At 43.1% G+C, this 18,007-nt stretch overlaps 4 protein-coding genes across 4 annotated transcripts; all 4 read right to left on the bottom strand.

Moving 5' to 3' along the window:
• Positions 1 to 312: 312 nt before the first annotated feature.
• BCR41DRAFT_353710 (hypothetical protein) lies at positions 313 to 10,312 on the bottom strand. The gene is made up of 10 exons (XM_022024206.1): positions 9,803 to 10,312; positions 9,523 to 9,656; positions 9,066 to 9,413; positions 8,366 to 8,956; positions 8,161 to 8,274; positions 7,613 to 8,050; positions 7,415 to 7,503; positions 7,171 to 7,321; positions 6,681 to 7,060; positions 313 to 6,570 (listed from the first exon to the last, which is right to left on the bottom strand). Exons 1-10 carry the CDS (start codon positions 10,185 to 10,187, stop codon positions 438 to 440), a joined length of 8,763 nt encoding a protein of 2,920 aa, XP_021881150.1. The 5' UTR covers positions 10,188 to 10,312; the 3' UTR covers positions 313 to 437.
• A 2,763-nt stretch (positions 10,313 to 13,075) lies between these two features.
• BCR41DRAFT_336621 (phosphatases II) lies at positions 13,076 to 14,243 on the bottom strand. The gene is made up of 3 exons (XM_022022037.1): positions 13,555 to 14,243; positions 13,353 to 13,462; positions 13,076 to 13,239 (listed from the first exon to the last, which is right to left on the bottom strand). Exons 1-3 carry the CDS (start codon positions 14,074 to 14,076, stop codon positions 13,212 to 13,214), a joined length of 660 nt encoding a protein of 219 aa, XP_021881149.1. The 5' UTR covers positions 14,077 to 14,243; the 3' UTR covers positions 13,076 to 13,211.
• Positions 14,244 to 14,357: 114 nt separating this feature from the next.
• Positions 14,358 to 15,518, bottom strand: BCR41DRAFT_353706 (hypothetical protein). The gene is made up of 3 exons (XM_022024205.1): positions 15,347 to 15,518; positions 14,709 to 14,933; positions 14,358 to 14,620 (listed from the first exon to the last, which is right to left on the bottom strand). The coding sequence occupies exons 1-3, from the start codon at positions 15,452 to 15,454 to the stop codon at positions 14,498 to 14,500; spliced, it is 456 nt and encodes a 151-aa protein (XP_021881148.1). The 5' UTR covers positions 15,455 to 15,518; the 3' UTR covers positions 14,358 to 14,497.
• A 202-nt stretch (positions 15,519 to 15,720) lies between these two features.
• Positions 15,721 to 18,007, bottom strand: BCR41DRAFT_62533 (hypothetical protein). Its single transcript, XM_022030946.1, has 4 exons — positions 17,848 to 18,007; positions 16,103 to 17,716; positions 15,931 to 15,998; positions 15,721 to 15,847 (listed from the first exon to the last, which is right to left on the bottom strand). The coding sequence occupies exons 1-4, from the start codon at positions 17,969 to 17,971 to the stop codon at positions 15,827 to 15,829; spliced, it is 1,827 nt and encodes a 608-aa protein (XP_021881147.1). The 5' UTR covers positions 17,972 to 18,007; the 3' UTR covers positions 15,721 to 15,826.

The following is an 18,007-nucleotide window of genomic DNA, read 5'->3' as shown; positions in this document are numbered from 1 at the left end:
ATTGCAATAAAAAAATACATTGTTCTTTATTAGGTCAAATCTTTTGTCTACCCATTGGAAGGATATCTCTTGACTTCCTGTCACTTAAGCTGCCTAAAATAATTAGCGCGTGCAAGGATACCGCTTTCAGCGGGAGAGGACTACCAACAAGAAAATCCAAGTCATGGACAATGTAAAGGAGATACTGTTCTCTCTTTTCCATCAGCCCTCCATTCTACTTTACCCAACGCCTCTCTTTGCATTGATGAAACCACTAAAAGAAGGCGACGACGGTTTAAGAAAAGAAGGCTCAAGGATTGATGTATTAATATGATGCTTCTTTATTGTGTGGAATATTAAGTGGCGGTTTGCGAATGATGAGACGCAAATGTAATAAATGGGTATGTATGGGGAGAAGGTTAGGATGTAATATTATCTATAGAATCTGTTTGGCCATCTCAAAGAAGCTTCAAATGTTTAGAGCTGTCTTGTATCTCTATTCTCTCGCTCTCTTCTCCCAATCTCACCTCTGTAACTCTTTCCTCTGACTCGTTATCATCACCTTCGATCATTGTCTTTTCCTGTGACTCTAGAGGCTGTGTCGAGCTGACACTGATAATAGGAACCCCCTGAGATGCGCTGTGGGACGGTGTCTGCAAAGATTGTGCAATGCTCGAAGGCTGAAGCGCTGAATTAGTTGACAAAGGCGGTGATGATGGCGCAAATGATGAAATAAGTAACTCTTCTGCACAACTGGCTCCACTACCACCCGCAATTGCAGCTTCTCCGATACCTGTGTTTCTGCTGTCATCAAGTGCTCCTAGCTTCTCAACAGACAGTGCTTGCTGAAAGATCACACTCTTGGACCGTCTTTCCTTAGCAGTAGCCATGCTTGCCAAGCCTGGGATTAAAGGTTTCAGTCCATATAGCTGCGCTTTTTCAGACTCATTCATGGAAACTGCTTGTTCGGAAGCGACGCATGAGTGAAATAAAAGATCGCCTCCTCCCAGACCAGAAGGAGGAGGATTGACTGGAGACGGTGCAAGATAAAGTTGATCCTGGATTGTAATGGAAGGTGTTCTACGTGGCAGTACAGCCAAATTTGGGATGCTGAGCCTTGCTTGATGATTCTGCTGTACGAGGGATGGCTTGGTCCCAGCTTTGGTAGTGTTGGTCCCTACACCAACGCCCATACCAATGTCGGTACCAGTATCAATACCATCGCTTGTCCTTCGCACATGCATTGTATCTGATTCGGACAAAGATCCAATTTTTTGGAGGCTAGTTTTTTCTTCTAGAGTGGAGGAGTTATCCCCAGGCGTCCCTCCTCCTGCTGGAATAGAAGACATTTGCGACTGCTGCAATGATGGCTGTTGCTGCGAAGATGGGAGTGCAGACCCAACTGAGAACATGGAAGGAAAGCAAGCCAGAACAATACGAATTTCTTCTTCAATATTCTGCGTAAACACCTTGGACCTAGAATGATGAGCTGCCATCCTACAGTCTTCCTGTTCGTCGGATGAAGTGCCATTATTCTTATCTACTGGGTTGTATTCTCCTTTGGTAATGCTCATACCGTCATCTGTCGTCCGACTATCTAGACGTTGAATGGGGCTAAAAGAAAAAGATCGGGAGCGTGAGTGTGAATGTAAATTGGCAGTCAAAGGCCCTCTTCGATGATCTTGCGGGCCAGGGGATATTGCTTGTAGAGGAACAGATGCCTGAGTCTGTGGTAAAGGTGAAGTGGCAGTTGTGGATGGTGCTGTAATGACGCTTGGCTTCAGGATGCCACGGTCCTTCTTCGGTGGAAGCGGGGCAGATAAACTGGATGTGTTTGATATCACTGGCAACAAAGGTGTCACTCTATCAGCACTTCCTGAAGCTTCCCTCGGATTGACTACTGGCGCTAACTCATTTGGAGTACTCAGGACAAAACTGAAATCTTGGGATTCGTCTTCATTGCTGGCATGAGAGGAGCTCTTTTTGATTGGGGTTTCTACATTTGCATCGTTTGAGGTGCCTGTCAGCTTGGGTTTGCTCCCCATGTCAGATGTAGAAAGGCCCGGCACAGCAAGTGTCATAGACACCTGTGGAGAGAATTTCCCCTGGACAGGAAAATTTGCTAGGTGCAGTGATGAGGATCCAGATTGAGGCGCCTTGAGGGCTGCTTCTCGAGCTAAGAACATAGATCCGAATCCGGGGCTAGATGGCTGTCTTTCATACTTGCCAGGAAGCAAAAAGTGAGAATCATTATGGCTATGATTAGGGTCTAAAGTTGGAAATTGAAATGGCTCCCGTCGATCACTACGAGCCATTGATGGCGAGAGACCAGATGTAGGCGTTGCTATTGGTCGCTTTCCTGGGTACATCGGAATGCCAAACTCTGATATTGAAGTCGCCCTACCCGTAGTTTTTGCCAACATTGCCCGAACATTCTCCATAGACTTTTTTGCACGCTCAGTCAACACCTTAGGAAGAGTTTGCTCCGATTTTTGGTTCTCAGGCTCTGTGCGATAATGCCTAGGACTGCGAGCATGATGGATGGCAATCCGTGGGGCAAGTGTAGAGTTCTGTCCATCTCCAGAGCTAGTTTCTGGTATCGATATAGAGCCTCTTTGTCGCTGATGATCGATTGGATAAATGTGAGGCGATATTGGCCCCTTCATACCCTGGTTTGGCTTCTCAAGCACTGTTAGCGCATTCATTGACTGATTTGGCTTACTCCAACTCCTCCATTGCTTTCGGCGGTCTAATTTCTGCTGATATCTGATAGCTGCAAGATCTTGAGGATTTGGTGTCTCATCTATCTTATTATCGTTCCTCGTATGGAGAGGAGACGTCTTTGAGGAGGAACTGGGCCCCACAACAGACTGTTGGCCAGAGGGAAGTGCGACTGGAGATGGCCAATAAAATGCAGGAGAGTTCGGACCAGAGCTATTGGCAGATCGACTAGGATAGGAGGAGAACTGAGATTGCGGTGAATGATCCTGAAGGCGAAGTTGATCCAGCAGGAAGGGTCGCATCATGATCAATAGAGGGAGCTGGTTAAATACAATAGTCTCTGCAAAGGACCATAGCATGAAGCCGAGGGCTGTGGTCGGTATGTTTTCTTTAGGATTTGCTTCTGGCCATGGAGTTATCTCACTTGTAGAGCGAAAGAGTCCTCCTGTGAGCGGAGAGTGGCCCCCTAGTCTAAAATCAGATGTTCGTGGCGCGTCTACTCGCGGACTCGCAGGAAATGAGGTCAAAGGCTTAGGAGAGGAAGGGATAGATCCGCTAAAAGTACTTTGGCGAGCATGCTTGACCATCCGTACCTCTCCAGAAAATGAGCTTGAACTGAGTACGCTAGTCGAAAAGTACTTCTTGACGAAATTAAAGATGTCTATCCAGCAGCCGGGGTGATATGTCAAATATCGTTCACCCCGAACCATGATAATCCTCAGGGCGATGAAATCGATTATTAGACCTGGAGATGCATTTATTAACGGGTCAGGCCGTTGCTGCTGCGGTTGCTGTGTCAATGAATGGTCATCCTCTATGGTGTCTTCCTTGTGGGGCACAGAGCCCATTTTTGACTGGCAGGGTGTCTGTGGTTTGGGCACAGGGAATGCCGACATAGGCATGAATGGCTGTGGAGACTGCTTTTGTGGTGATAAAACTCCAGCAGCCTCAAAAGATGTTAATTTCCTGTTGGCGCGCGCAACGTTGAAGACTGGAGCAAGCAATCCCGCTGTCCGCGATGACCTTCTTAGTGTCGGATCATACTCAGCGGCTTTTACAGTTAGACCAAGCATCCTTAGCCAAAACTGCATTTCCAGGATGTCTAAATTATTAGAATGGGATCTCGTCTTAAAGCGCAAACACATCGGGACAATGATATAGGCCATTAATCGGGGTGTTGGCACTATATGTTCCAATTCAGAAATCGTATCGGTATCCGCATGATTGATCATGGCTAAGATAAGATCTACGAGGCCATTGCAGAACTTCGCCTGCGAGATATGCACAGAGTCCACCACCCATTCACTTCTGGCTGCCAGGGCTAGTCCAATGTTAATCACACGTTCACGGAGTAGAAAAGCCAACTCAGGGGATGCTCGGAGATACGGTCTCTCATTCTCTGCAATAAGCAACAGACCCTCTAGAAGCCCGGAAAAGTCAACTGATTTGTAATGCGTCCTAAGAGCGTTTGAAAACTGAACTATCAAATACAGCACCGCGCGACAACTCTGCTGAAGATCTTGGACTGGTATGATCACGCTCTTAATATAATCCTTAATCCACTCTGTGGTGCAGGGGATTTTGAGAGTAATATAATCCTTGATGATCGAGCGGATGATGGCAGCCATTTGCTGATGCTGATTATCTGCAAGTTGCCCACCTTTATCACAGAATATCTGGATGAGACACACAAACTCATGCTTGATTGCAACTCGGTCGTTTTGTGCCCAGGTCTTGCCCTTGATAGCCTGGGTTTTTGACGATGGACTGGGGGAAAGAGAAAATCTGCTCAAGCCGCACTTGGCATCACCTAAATCTTGACTTTGCCTTGGAGCAACAGTCGGTAGGATAATTCCTGATGGGATAAGAGGCCTGGAAGATCTTGAAAACTTTGCAAACACTTCAACTAGACTATCAAGCCCGCCAGTCATTAATTGAGGTTTCCTTTCAAGGAAGTATGGTAGAATATCACCAAGGATCCGAACAAACTGCTCGGACCGAACAGAGCCAGGATCAAAAGCAATAATCGCCAGAAATAGCTTTATCGAGTCTGAGATGGGAAACTCTCGCTTGTACAATAGACTACTGTTCTGAAGCAACTTTGAGTTCTTTGGGATGAAGGACGAAATCCAATCTGGGATCTCAAGTTGCGGACCGCCATATTTTGAGCTTTCGTGGAACGGTTCCGAAAGCGACTGCACCCCAAGGCCCTTTGAATAGTACGTGGTTCTCGGCCGGTCTAGGGCCTCCAGGAAGGTGATTAATGACCTAAGCATAATACCGGATTGTCCTTTAGTCATTTTGCGTAGCATCAGAGGGACAATTGCTCCAAGGCTTTGTAGAACAAATGCTTCTTGATGGAGCTGATAAAATCGATAAAATGCTGCGTCGATTGTGTCCCGTACCATAGGTATTGGTTCTGAGTCACAATAAATCTTGAACAAGGCAGGGAAAAACAGCTTATATCCATTCTTCGAGGCAAAGAACCGTCTTAAGCGAGTCACTGCAGTCACATACACATCTAGTGCCTGGCCCACAATCCCAAGATCTTTGCCATGGTCCAATAGAATTACATTGACTCCGTTGAAAATGTTCATGAGCTCCAATCGTTCAGAACTATTCTTTTCCATGCGCTGGATTAAGTTGAGGACAAAACAGAGCCAGGCTCGGGCACGAAGGGCTGATAGATTACAAAGATATCGATCTCCATGTGACGTATGTTTTATAACGTATGTACTTTCACTAGTAGCATCTGGAATATATTGATTGTCCTCGAGCTTGTGTCCTACAGGCCCTTGTGGTGTAATGAGTCGTGGCATTTTATTGAATCGGCCAATATTGTTCTTTATATCCTGAATTTCAGTCGGGAAACGAACAAGGAAGCTTGTCATGAATTGAATTTGATTGATATTGATGACCGCCATTTGAAAAAGCTGATAAGGTATGCATAGCCGTGGCAGAATATTGTTGGGATTAGAGAGTTGGTGCGGAAACATACTTTCAGGAAGGATATTGGATCGAAACCAAAAGCGTCCCATATTAGAAAAGAAGATGTCAACTTTGCTTCGCTTGAAATCCTTGTAGACGATATCGTTGGTAGAAGAGACAACATCGGCTAGCAACGGGAGCATCACAAGCATTATTTCCATACCGCGTGGCTTGGAACTCCTTTGATACCACTTCATTATTCCGAGGATGTGGTTGAAAATCGCAAACGCAAAGCCTGGAGGTAATTTTGAGCAGGCACTCAATAATAAATGAACTCGATGGATTAAATCTTTCAATCGATCCGGCCTTGCCCGCACAATTTCTGCAAAAAGCCATCGGACAAATAATACAGGCTCATTTCGGATGTAACTGGACAAAAACCTGATGGATGCAGAACGGACGCCAACCATTTCATCGTCTAGGAGATCGACGGTCATAATATTGAGTAAATTGAGGACTGGGATCATGACCGTCGCGTGTCTGTCCTTGGGAAGCACAGTGAATGTCCGTCCAAAGTTTGATTTGGATTCGGAGTCTTCATCCAGGTACCCCGTCCACAGAAGCATTAAAGGCGTTTGTACACGCTGCATCATCTCACGTTCGACTCGACCTTTTTCGCCCCATCCAAGTTCTTCAAATTGGATTCGGATATCGATAGGGAAGTTGCCGACACTCTTCAGTTCTGTAAGCCAACGTGGCTCATCCATCGTGTAACGATTGCTCCCGATCTCTGAACTCATGAATGGAACCTGGATATTAGCAGTTTGAAATGGACCTCGAGCAGACGGATCGATAACGAATGGTTGCATTAGCAATTCGTTTCGATAATCAAAAATGCCACTCAACCTTTCGACAGCTGATAGTCTTCTAAATGGGTTCTCACTATTAACAGTTTAAAAAAGAAAAGTCGAATGATCGTTAATAAGATCCGTTAAAAGAGAGCATAGTTTTTCTGGCTTGCAGGTAAATCTACCATGTCCATATAAACTTACTTTATAAGGTCGCGCGAGATAAGGGTATAAATGGTTTTAGGCGCTATGTCAGCACATTTTACAAACAGAAATACAGCGGATGCTGCCGCCTTTGGGCGAGACTCAAGGCAATAAGTATCCCATAGTGGCTCAACCAGCTGTAGATATTCGTTGACATGAATGACTGAATGAACTGTAACCAAAAGTTTCAAGGTAGCCACAGCCTCATCCATTTTGATATCTGACATCCGTTTAAGTCTCTTTGGATGAGAGTACGCCGCCTTCAGCTCAGTATGTCTTTCCATGGCTGCGGTAAAGTCCATCAATGGACTATGGTCTGTAGGTATCCTGCTTTTCCTGAAATTGGCGCCACTGATACGGGCTGAGCATCGGTCATTGCGCTAAAAGCCATAAAGTATGGAAGGATTATCGTTTAATTAATTTTGTGGATACAGATATGGTATTATGGACAAGGCTTAAGGTAGTGCCTGTTACTCTTTTTTTTCTATACCTCGCCTACTATGCTGTCAACGCTGCTATAGATGTGCTTGATGCGGAGACGCATCGTTTCTGAGATCCCAAGTGAGCCACTCTCCGAGTTCCCGGCGCCATGAACATTGTAGTTGATAGCCCAATCCAATACGCGAGGTAACCAGCCGGGTCTATCAGCAACAGTAATTTTGATCAGTTATGTGATAGGATGTGCAAATGGGTTAATAAAACAAAATTCATCCGAACAAGTCATAAGAACATACCTGTGAATCGTTTTACATAGCATACGGATTTCATAAAATATTAGGCAGAGCATCACCCGCATGGGTCTCGGTACCAATATTTTCTTTTCCTGAAGGTCAACGATTAAATTAAATATAGATTATTAAAGTCATAATTATTTTTGATGGTTTTCTTTTCTCTACTCCATGGATAAAAGCACAAGGGATAGAAGTAATTACTTTTGATACAAGGTACATGCCCAATTTCCTCTCAAGGTCAATCAGAAACATCTTGCCAATCTCCACTTGATGTTTATCTCCACTACGGGCCAGCTTCTTAATTGCATAGATGAATTCCAAGACAATAATACACTGACCAACAGTGCAGGACCCCCATTTCATCATTTGATTTTGTGAGTCAATTTTCGGCCGTTCATGCCCTACGTCCGTCATGGCAATCACGCATATCATATCTGCATCTCTTAAAAAGAGGTCCACTAAATTCATATGCATTTCCAGGCAAGAAAGAACACAAAGGTATTCTGTAACAAATTGGGTTGAATCCGAGGCTACACACGCGATCATCGGTTTGTAGAACGTAGGCCTGTGCAATACTGAAAGTTGAAGTAACAACTTTGACAACCTTTCATTTGGTTCTGGCTGATGGAAAACAAGTTTCTATTTTTTTTTTTTTTTTTTTTTTGTTGGTCGATTCGTGCATATTTCAAGGTTAGCGCAGAGGATCCCATGGATGACGAACAAAAAGTGATTACCCCAAATACACTTACATTAAAAAATGTACTGAGAGTTGCTATCAGTATTAGATTGCCTCTTGCGATGCCGGACCCAATAATTGCTCGATAATACAAATTCGTAAGACGTCGAAAGGAAACGTTTTTAACCTGAATGAACGAGGGAATGCACCAAGGTTAATGACAGTGATATTCAACTTCAATGAGCGCTCAAACAACTACAGGCAGAGAGCGTCTTTACTTCTATTTTGAGTTGTTCGATGATTGCATCTTGGTATCCACTGGCCCACAGATCGTCAAAGTATGCCCTTGCATGTTGCAAAACTAGGTTTGCTTGTTCATCAGAAAGGAGATCGAGAGCATGTGGAGACAATGTTCTAGCCTGAAAGGTTTCTCCACTGACATCAGGGCTGAGGGGTGATCGAGGTGGTGTCCTTAATACATTCTCTCTATCGCCATCTGTTGATAAAGACCCGCGTGGTGTGCCATCTTGATCATCTCTACTTATGCCGGATGCTTGTGCTTCATGATATTCGACCGGCATCCGATCCTGCTGTTGCTGAATTCCCGGATATTCAACAGAGAATATCATTAAAATGAATTTTACAAGACTTGTGGCTGTGTCTTTGTTGATAACCCCGGACAGACTCGCTGGTGGGAGGAACTCTTTAAGAAACAGTGTCAAATCCAAAATAATTGATCTGGTATCCTCAGCTCCATCAGTGTATGATACAGGTTCTCCTAAAACCAATGCGCTTGCAACCTGTCCAAAAGCTGCAACAGGCCCATCAATTGTTATTGGGTATTGAGGGTCTGACTCCACCCAGTAGTGCTGCACAGGAGCAAGACAACGGGAAGAGATAAAGAAAAATAAATTGGGTGATTAAGCTTCTCATATTTACTAAAAAAATAGCTAAAATGTTAGCCCTCAGTGTGCTTACTGGTATCATGTTGCAGATCAAGAAGCGAGTTGCATTTTGATCTGAAAACCGCATGCATTCTATCAGACACTGTAAAAAGGTGACCCGAGCGCGGTACTCTTGTACGGATCGATCTATGTTAGATGTTTCACTTTTAATTCCCAGGTCGCCAATGCGTATCCTCTCCAAAATCTCCGTTAAAAAAACTTGAATACGGTGATCCTTTGAATACTGAGGTAGCTTGGCTAGCTCACTTAGAAGTTTCGAAATTAAACCAAGCATTGCCTGGATGTTCTTGGGTATTAATGGTACTGTAGCCGTCAGGGCATTTGGGCAGAGTAGATCGCGAATGGTCTCAATGACTCGATTCTTAGTATGATGAGTTGATTCATAAAAAAGGTTTTCTCATTAGATCGTCTTTAGCCAGTATTTTTCAAAAATCAATATAAAAGGTCCACGAACACATGCGATCACATACCTTATTACAAGCATAAAGAGGCGACAGAAGATTAATGCTCCAAAGCAGATCTTGTAAGTCCTCTGGATCGCTTTTTAAGGGATATACTTGGCGCATCAGATCAAACAGGTTCAGGACTGCAGCTGCATCAGTATCTGTAGAGGATTTGTTGGATAAGGGTCACAAAATTAATTGAGAAAGGTCAATGCTGTCCTCAGTTTAACTATACTCTTTCTCGCCATGTCCAATAATGTATATATACGTCTTTTAAAACTGAAGCCAAGTTAGTGAAGCTACTTACGTGGCATAGGCTCTGAACGATCTGTCCGCAACATCTTGGACATAGTCTTTAGGATTTCAGGTTTGAAAGGTATCTCTACTGTGAGGCTCTTCCATCGATTTAGGATATCGATCATATCTTCTATGAAAGCTCTATCAACTGAACTAGGCTCCACCATTAGGCTATATGATGCTCCTGGGATCATTCCACGGGTGCCTGCGCCTATCCTTGCCACTGATCGGGATCGTGGCTGGATTTGATCATTAGCATGTCTCGCCAAAGCTTTTTCTATCTCTTTCTCCATCTTCCGAAGCTGCGTTCGTTGCATTACCACGGTCCTGAAACCAAGTACGCCTCGTATTCCCGTCGACACTGTTCCACCAGCTCCGGAGTTGTCAGTTGTCATTGGAGGGAGAGAAGCCCTGGTGGGTGCTTCTGTAGCATTTCCATTAATAATAGCAAGCTTTAGTGGGTTGCCTAATGGTGATTGGGACCTGTGAATGGCATCTGGTTTAGTCAAACTACGATTGTTAGAGTTGTTTATGTTGCTGTTGTCTATCGACTCTGTGAGACCTAACCTTGTGTAAGTGGAAGAACTTGGTCCAGCGAGTGGAGAGGATAAGTGAATATGAGCAATACTGTCGTTCCCGATCATCTTTTGCCGGACTCGAGCCCAGTTTCTATCTACGACTCTTGCTGGCTCTGGCCCCCTGGTAGTCATATTAGAAGTGGCGGTGGCGGCTGCAGAGTCTTTAGACGTAGTCATTGAGCCTATTGGTAAAGACATGATGGTCGAGGATAAAGTTGACGATGAAGACGTCGGTCTAGGTGTAGGTGTAGGTGTAGGTGTAGGTGTAGGTGTAGGTGTAGGTGTAAGTGTAGGTGTAGGTGTAAAGGTAGTTGTTTGAGTAGTTATTACTGGGCTTCTCGTACAATTTTTAGAGTTCTCACAACAATTAATGATTGACTGGTTTTCAATAGGAGCAGCCTGAGATATTCCAGTGTCGTCATGGTAGTGACTAAAGCTATCCGAGTACAGCTGAACATGACGAGAATGACTGGAATGATTCTCCTGTGGAGCTGCCATGTGTTCTGTAGTAAATGAGGGTTGAAACTGCCGAACAAGCTAAATGTAAATATATGCTGAATATGCTGAATATGTTGAATATGTTGAATATGCTAATTATGCTAACTATGCTGTGCGTGCATACTTTGAAGACAATTGTTTAAATAATAAAGATGTCAAATTATGCAATGGAGGCAAGATGCAAGGACGTGAAAAGGAGGAGGGAGGTCATTATAATATCAAACTGAGCGCCTGTTGTACATTTCGAAAGATGACACAAAAAGACCATGTTGCCATTGGTCATTAATTCATCCTTATCTGAGATGTGAGGGTTTCGAGGTTAATACCCCTTAAAGTTAATCTATTTTATTTAAAAAAATTGTACGACATCCAGACGATCCAGCTGGACAACGGAAATATCAGATTCAGAAATCCAAACCCCATTGGCTGAATTTATACTTGCACATTCTTAAAAATGGATCGCAAATCGTTTCGTTAGAAATAGAATCCAAGATGCTTTGTAGAAAATAATATATATCTTCAATTGCTTCGCTGGATTGCCTGGAGCAGGGTCGTTCATCAACCTGTTACAATCATCGCTGTAAGAAAAAAATGTTCCCTTTCTTCTGTCATTGCTGCATAGTGAGAAGCAAGATGGTTAGATTTCGCAGTTATCATCTACCCATTATCATGAAATGAATATTTACTCCATGTGGTAAACGCATAGCTTGCGAATTAACAAATGCAAGAAGCCACTCTAGCCCCCTACCCTTATCTTCGCATCTGTAAACCATCACCATCTTCATCATAGGGCATTCTGAACATTCTTCGACTTTATCGATTTACTATGGTCACGTGGAGCGTTTGCCACCAATCTCAAAAGAGAAGAAGCGTAGGAGTCTTTGGTTCCATGTTCCTTCTTTTGTTCATAGGACTATTTGAATACCGACTGTTCTGGTCCAGTCTTTTCTGTTTGTGTGCATTTATTTTGTGTGTCTCGAAGTATTTTATTGTCACAGTAGCTGGAAGTGGCCGGCTTTGTAATACATTTCAAGAACAGCATCTCTGCTCGATTCAACCACCCATCTTTTCAATATTATGTTATTCCTCGCGAACCTCACGATACCAATATTAAACCTACTTGGTCACAGGTCATCGTCCAAAAAACTTCACTCCGTCAACAGGGTTGTCAAGGCATCTCCGAAAACAACTCTTTCGTCCCAGTGACTGTGTCGCCAGAACGGAACATGTACGGCGCCTAGGCGCATGTCAACCCGATGATTATTTGGGCGATGTTCATCCTTCTACTATCGAGAACCATTGATCTGGACAGCTCAGTGTTCAACTCTGCACTAGATCCCAGGTCAGCTTAGCTCAGCTCAGCTCAGATCAGATCAGTTCAGCTCAGATCAGCTCAGATCAGCTATACTGCTCGGCACCGTGGTATTTGGTACAGGTAACCATCTGTGACAAACCTTGAGGGTCCAAAACTTGATATCATGGATACCTCGTCCCTCCGAAGGTATCCTTTAGAAACTTATCCAGTGATAGAGGTATGAAGTACCTCAGGAGAAGAATACTCTACATACTTCAGATTGTTGTCCTAGGGAATATGCTAATATTACCTCTGCCCCTCTTCCACAGTTTATAGCTGTATAAAAGTAAATGAAGTAGCACTATCATTGAGTGGTGATGAAGGGAGCCCCTCCTCTGCCTCTCTTTGATCGATAAAAAAATCCAAATGACCAGGACGTCAACTCTGACGGACATTTAACCAAACCTGATAATCCACACTCTGTGATTCTCAACTACACTATTTAACTAGGAAATAACTAGAGTAGGGCCTTCAGCAACGGTGAAATTAACGACGAGACGGAGACCGTGGCGTTGTCATTCATAGTTGTGAAGGAGAGCATCCTCTCAAAATCTATTGTGCTGTGCTTACACTATCACGGTCAAAAATGGGTCGTGATGACGAATCTACAGACGTTCTGTCTTCACGCCTATTCAATAATGAAAACACCAAGGATAGTAACACTACAGGGTGTATCATCGCTCATGATATATTATTGAGTCAAAAACTGCCTAGCTTCGACAGTGGAGGCAACTCACCCATGTTCTCGTGTTCTATTTATATTATACAAATAAATAAAGTTTAATATAAGGTGACAAGTTCTTCAAGTTCTTTGTAATGACTAGTTGATAACCTTGACTTTTATTTTTATTGCATTATCAACACGCTATCACTCAACTCGACTGTTGTACATTTGAAATTCGGGTTTTAGAGGCAGGAGTATGCTTAGAATGTTTGCCTCTTTTTTTATTTTTATTTTTCTTCGTTATATGCCAGGAGTATTGCCCTATTCATCGGAAACGGGGTGCCAGTCGTTCCCTAAAAATATAAAATAAAGGTTAATAAAGCAGTAAGATACTTCATTCGCCCTAGAATATATTTTTCTCTAGAGACATTTTTATTTTTTACTTTTTTTTTTTTAAATGACATACATCTCTTCAGTATCATCATCGTCTTCAGGTGCTGACCGTCGAACTGATGTCCTCTGCTCCACCGGATGCGAGGCCACTGCCTTTACGGCAGTATAAATGGGGCCATATTCCTGAAAATGATAAAAGAAAAAAGAAAGAGAAAGACAATTCAGTATTTACAAAAGGTGTTCGTCCTATAGTTTTTTTTTTTTTTTTTTTTTACCTCAAGCTGATGTCTGAACCCAGGGTTAGGATTCATACAGAAGCGTTTGTTCTGAACAAATCGATAAACAACCTCATACTCCATGCCCGTAGCCTCCATCAGATAGGCAACAACGAATGCTGGTGACCTTGAGATTCCGCTCATACAATTGACTAATACTTTTCCATTCTCGTGTAGGATAGCTTGGTCAATAAACTGTTTGACAGAGGGGAATAATGTGATGAGGTTTTGTGTTGCTGCATCCGAGATTTCAAGTTGAAGATATTTGAAATGATCAGGGTGATGGATTTTGAGGATTTTGGATTCAGACACATCCCACAGTGAAATGATGTGTGTGATCCCTGCTCGCTTTAGATCCTCCAGATTACGTGTGGCAGAATAAGGTCCTAGATAGATGGCTGGTAAGATTTCTTGCATCTCTCGCCGTTGTTCATAGCGCCATTCAAGGATGGGTGTGTTTTGACTAATGAGATGCCGGTACACTTCCAATTTGTCGGTTGCATTCTCCACAGCTTGGTCCATGAGTTTATGTGTATGATAAGAGTAAAAAAACACTTCTTCTTCTTGCTATGCGTGGTAAGCAAAAGCAAACTCTTAAGCCTTGGACTAGGATATGCTGGGTAGATAGGAGATTAAACAAGCTAAAGTTTTTGTTTTTTTGCACGTCTTGAAGTAGAGAAGGAAAGAGGTAAAAAACGAATGAAATAAAGGGGGGTGGAGAGGTACAAATGACTTGGATTCTAAGACGCCACTGTTCAATCCTGTGCGTCTTGATTCTCAAAAAAATAATGGCACAGACTCTGTTTGTCTATGGGTTAATATTATTATTTGTTTATTGGAAATACAACGCTCGATGCTGACAAAAAGCATGAAAGGCATCGCTAGAGTTAATGAGGAAGAGAATGGGAGAGGGAGGAAGTGAGGAAGAAGGGGCGTAAGTTGTTTACAAAACATGCTCACCGCGGAGCTTCTTCTCAGACTTCTGCATGATCTTCAAGAATTCCTCCAAAGTGATTCGACCATCACCAGAGACATCAGCCTCATGAACAATCTCGTCAACATCAGCCTATTTAAGCCATAAAAAAAGAAGAAAAGCTTAATTTCCTAGCAAATTCTTTTTTATCCTCATCTTTTTATTTTCATGAGTATTTTACCTCAGACAAAGAGCTGTTGCCAAAGTGCTGAAGAGCAGCGCGGAGTTCAGCGGCAGAGATGTTACCAGAGCCATCTTTGTTGATGTTTCTGAAGAGAGCACCATAGGCATCATCAGAAGTCTCTGCACCCTTGTGGTTCTTTGCCATCAAAGCAACGAAAGTCTTGTAGTCCATGGGCTGGGTGGGGATCTTGACATTCTTAGTCAACTCGGGGTCGTTGAGGAGCTTATTGTTTGGTATAATAATATGAAAGAGAAAGATAAAAAGTCAGGTCTACAAGAATTTTTTTGGACAGTATTACATTAGCAATCACTCTCTACTGCAAAACTATGGAGATGATGGACAGATTCTCCACATGAAAAAACTTGTAGCAAAGACATCGTAAAGAACCAAACGGAACGGTCTCAATGGAGGAATAAAATGAAATCTGAAGATTCAAGAAGGAAATATGAAGAAAAAAAAATTGCAAGTTCTGGTAGTGAAGAATTTGTCGAAGAGAGCAGAGGCGATGAATCATTTGATAAAGGAAAACAGACTGCACAAAACAAAGCATACAATAAGGGGTGAAAGTACGTGAGTGTGAAGGAGAGTGCATGTGTTTGTAAGGAACAGAGGAGTTGAGTGGATACCAAACATACAGCAATAAAGTCGGAAAAGGCCTTTGGCTGGATGACACCCGAATTAGTGGGGTCGAACAGAGCGAAAGCCTCCTTGTATTCGATTTCCTGACCGTGGGAGAGAGACATGTTATGAATGAAGCAAAGAAGAAAAAAGAATTAATGAGGGAATAAGAGGAAGTGAGAGATGAATGATGATGAAAGATAATGAAAAAAAGGGGAAGATCATTAACACACGTACAAGCAGTACATCGAACACGTACAAGTCAAATTTTATTTTTCTGAATCCGGACTATTTGTCTTTGAGGGATTGAAATAGAGTGCGTTTTTGCAGATGAATGGGTGCCTTTATTGATTTTTTATTTTCATATTTTTTTTTATTTTTTTTATTTTATGGTTCCTATTATCAAGTGGTAGATGGTTAACGATAATGCACAGGGCACGAATTGCCATGCTGTAGCCAACTGTGGATGCAATGACGATGGTATGTGCACAGACAATTCAGCCGTGCAACGGTTCGACCTACAAGATTTACAAATCACCTTCAGTTAGAATAAATGCTGTGAAATTTTTAAAAAAGGCAGAATTCTTTTTTTATTACCTGCCACAAACTCTTCAAAGCAGATGGCACATTCTTGATCTATCAACGGTGAGTCTGCTGCAAGTTTATAAACTTTTTTTTTTTTTTTTTTTTTTTTTTTAAAAAAAAATATCCAGTTAGCAATTAAGCATGTGAACAAATTAGTACTCAGCATATCGTCAAAATAGTTTTCTTACCGATATAGCGTACAGGTCCATTTCCTGGACCTGACTTGCCCTCTAAACAATCTTGCACATGGGCTTCTTGTGCTGCCTTGCCGCCTTCTAAACCAGCAAGGATAGCTCCACAAACAGGACACTCGCTCATGAGCGAGCCAGAACTAGCGCTACGAACCATCGGCGCTGGATGGAGGTTTGATGAGCTAGAGCTCCTCGAGGAAGGGTGTGACCGATCAGGTGCATAGCCAGAAGAGCTAGGCAGGTATACCCCATAACTCCTATCATTCTGTGATGGGTTGCTTATTCCACTGTGCGTTGAATACTGACCATTGTGTGATCGATGATAATGCTGTTGACTGCTCGAACTGGATGAAAAGTTACCAGATCCAGCACCAGAGCTTGATGCTGCCCCCGTAGATCGACCTGATCCCAAAATAGTGTAGCAAGAGTCACACACACGATAGCTCTGCGGAATGTTTCTCTGCAACGAGGCCTTATGAGAAAGATACGCCTCGCTTGATGAAGGATCAAACACTACCTCGGATGGATGCATCATCGAGCGGTGGCTGGAGCAGCGATCGCAGACAACGTGGCCACATCGGCGGCAGTGATGTCTTCTTAGCCAAAGCGAGAATTTCCTATGACATTCTCTACATTCGATAGCCTTGTGATCGGATTCCCATTTAAATTGCGGATTTTGAGCGGGTGGTAATTGGTATTGCTGCTGCGAAAAATGTTGGTATTGCTGCTGATAATAGTGTTGTGGTGCCTGCATGGATTGGACACGGCTTGAAGGAGCCCTATCTTGACTTGCAAACGAGGATGATGTTGGAAATGATGAAGAGAAGTGTCTTGGTAAATCTGAATGGGTATCAAAATCATTCCCCGGTTCTGGTCCAGATCTAATGCGAGTCACCGGAATCTGAGTCGATACTGATTCAGTTGCATTAGATCTAGAAGATGAAATGGAAGGTGTTGTTGATCGATGGTTCCGTGTGAGGCGGCCAATTGGGAAGGAATCGGAAGATGTATTAGTGGCTGCAGGCGACGCACTAAGAATTGGCACTGTGGACACTTCATGATACTGCGGTGATTGAGCAATGGGTATAGTGGACGATGATTCATCTGCTGATACTCCTGTCAAGTTCCCTACAAGAGATCTGGATGCTTCATGGTCACTGTTAATTTGCAGAGCCGAAAATCCCGTTCCAAGGTTCTCCTCATGGTTTCGGTGGTGTTCATCGTTTAAAGTGTCCTGTTCTTGATGCATCTCTGCGATACCTTCAGGAACATTGCTATACACATCTAAAATATTTGTAGTGCTCGAAAAACTGGCATCACTTGATGTTTCTGAGTGATTCCGATGGCCAAGGCGTTCATGTGAATCGATGAGGTCCTCTATCGGCTCCATATCGGATGGCCTTGATCTTTGCAAAGTCAAACTCCGTACTTCGTTAACCGATCCTGCATTGCCTGCTGATGATTGAGTTGCCAAACGTGGTGTTTCTAATTGGCGAGAGCAGCTATATATGGTATTCCGCTGCTCAGCTGCTTCCGCGAGCTCCTCTGCATGCTGAAGATATTCGCTCACCAGCGCTGTCGCTGATTGCTTAGAAGTGGGATCGTTATCGACTGATCATGATAATTACATTGGATTATCGAATCAATAATTTGATTAGTTGGTCAACATAATCTGCCTAATAGAATGTTAATTCTCTTTAAGAAACGGATTCAGCGGAACTCAACATCTTCGCTTAACTCACCTTTGATACCATTGAGCAATATCTGGATGGCTTGGCGATACCTAGCCAACTCCTGCGTCACATCTGTAAACCCATTATCTAGTCGTAATGCAAGGCTAGCTCGCCTTATATAATTGCCTGCCATTTCTTGATGAAAAGCTGATTGTGCTGAATCTGTATC

This window comes from Lobosporangium transversale, assembly GCF_002105155.1.
Source record: "Lobosporangium transversale strain NRRL 3116 chromosome Unknown BCR41scaffold_19, whole genome shotgun sequence".
NCBI classification, from domain to species: Eukaryota; Fungi; Mortierellomycota; class Mortierellomycetes; order Mortierellales; family Mortierellaceae; genus Lobosporangium; species Lobosporangium transversale.
This window is presented reverse-complemented; position numbering and strand designations above follow the sequence as displayed.

What these genes read in the sequence shown, in the direction of transcription:
- BCR41DRAFT_353710 (XM_022024206.1), bottom strand. Translation starts at nt 10,187, where the DNA reads ATGACAACTGACAACTCCGGAGCTGGTGGAACAGTGTCGACGGGAATA. An exon ending in GCATGTACCTTGTATCAAAA is followed by an intron (nt 7,504 to 7,612) that starts GTAATTACTTCT and finishes GTTGACCTTCAG; the next exon opens with GAAAAGAAAATATTGGTACC. An exon ending in TTGACAGCATAGTAGGCGAG is followed by an intron (nt 7,061 to 7,170) that starts GTATAGAAAAAA and finishes TATGGCTTTTAG; the next exon opens with CGCAATGACCGATGCTCAGC.
- BCR41DRAFT_336621 (XM_022022037.1), bottom strand. Translation starts at nt 14,076, where the DNA reads ATGGACCAAGCTGTGGAGAATGCAACCGACAAATTGGAAGTGTACCGG. An exon ending in GGTTCAGACATCAGCTTGAG is followed by an intron (nt 13,463 to 13,554) that starts GTAAAAAAAAAA and finishes TATCATTTTCAG; the next exon opens with GAATATGGCCCCATTTATAC. An exon ending in GATGATGATACTGAAGAGAT is followed by an intron (nt 13,240 to 13,352) that starts GTATGTCATTTA and finishes TTATATTTTTAG; the next exon opens with GGAACGACTGGCACCCCGTT.
- BCR41DRAFT_353706 (XM_022024205.1), bottom strand. Translation starts at nt 15,454, where the DNA reads ATGTCTCTCTCCCACGGTCAGGAAATCGAATACAAGGAGGCTTTCGCT. An exon ending in CCTTTTCCGACTTTATTGCT is followed by an intron (nt 14,934 to 15,346) that starts GTATGTTTGGTA and finishes CCAAACAATAAG; the next exon opens with CTCCTCAACGACCCCGAGTT. An exon ending in GCAACAGCTCTTTGTCTGAG is followed by an intron (nt 14,621 to 14,708) that starts GTAAAATACTCA and finishes TGGCTTAAATAG; the next exon opens with GCTGATGTTGACGAGATTGT.
- BCR41DRAFT_62533 (XM_022030946.1), bottom strand. Translation starts at nt 17,971, where the DNA reads ATGGCAGGCAATTATATAAGGCGAGCTAGCCTTGCATTACGACTAGAT. An exon ending in ATTGCTCAATGGTATCAAAG is followed by an intron (nt 17,717 to 17,847) that starts GTGAGTTAAGCG and finishes TATCATGATCAG; the next exon opens with TCGATAACGATCCCACTTCT. An exon ending in TGGACCTGTACGCTATATCG is followed by an intron (nt 15,999 to 16,102) that starts GTAAGAAAACTA and finishes AAAAAAAAAAAG; the next exon opens with TTTATAAACTTGCAGCAGAC.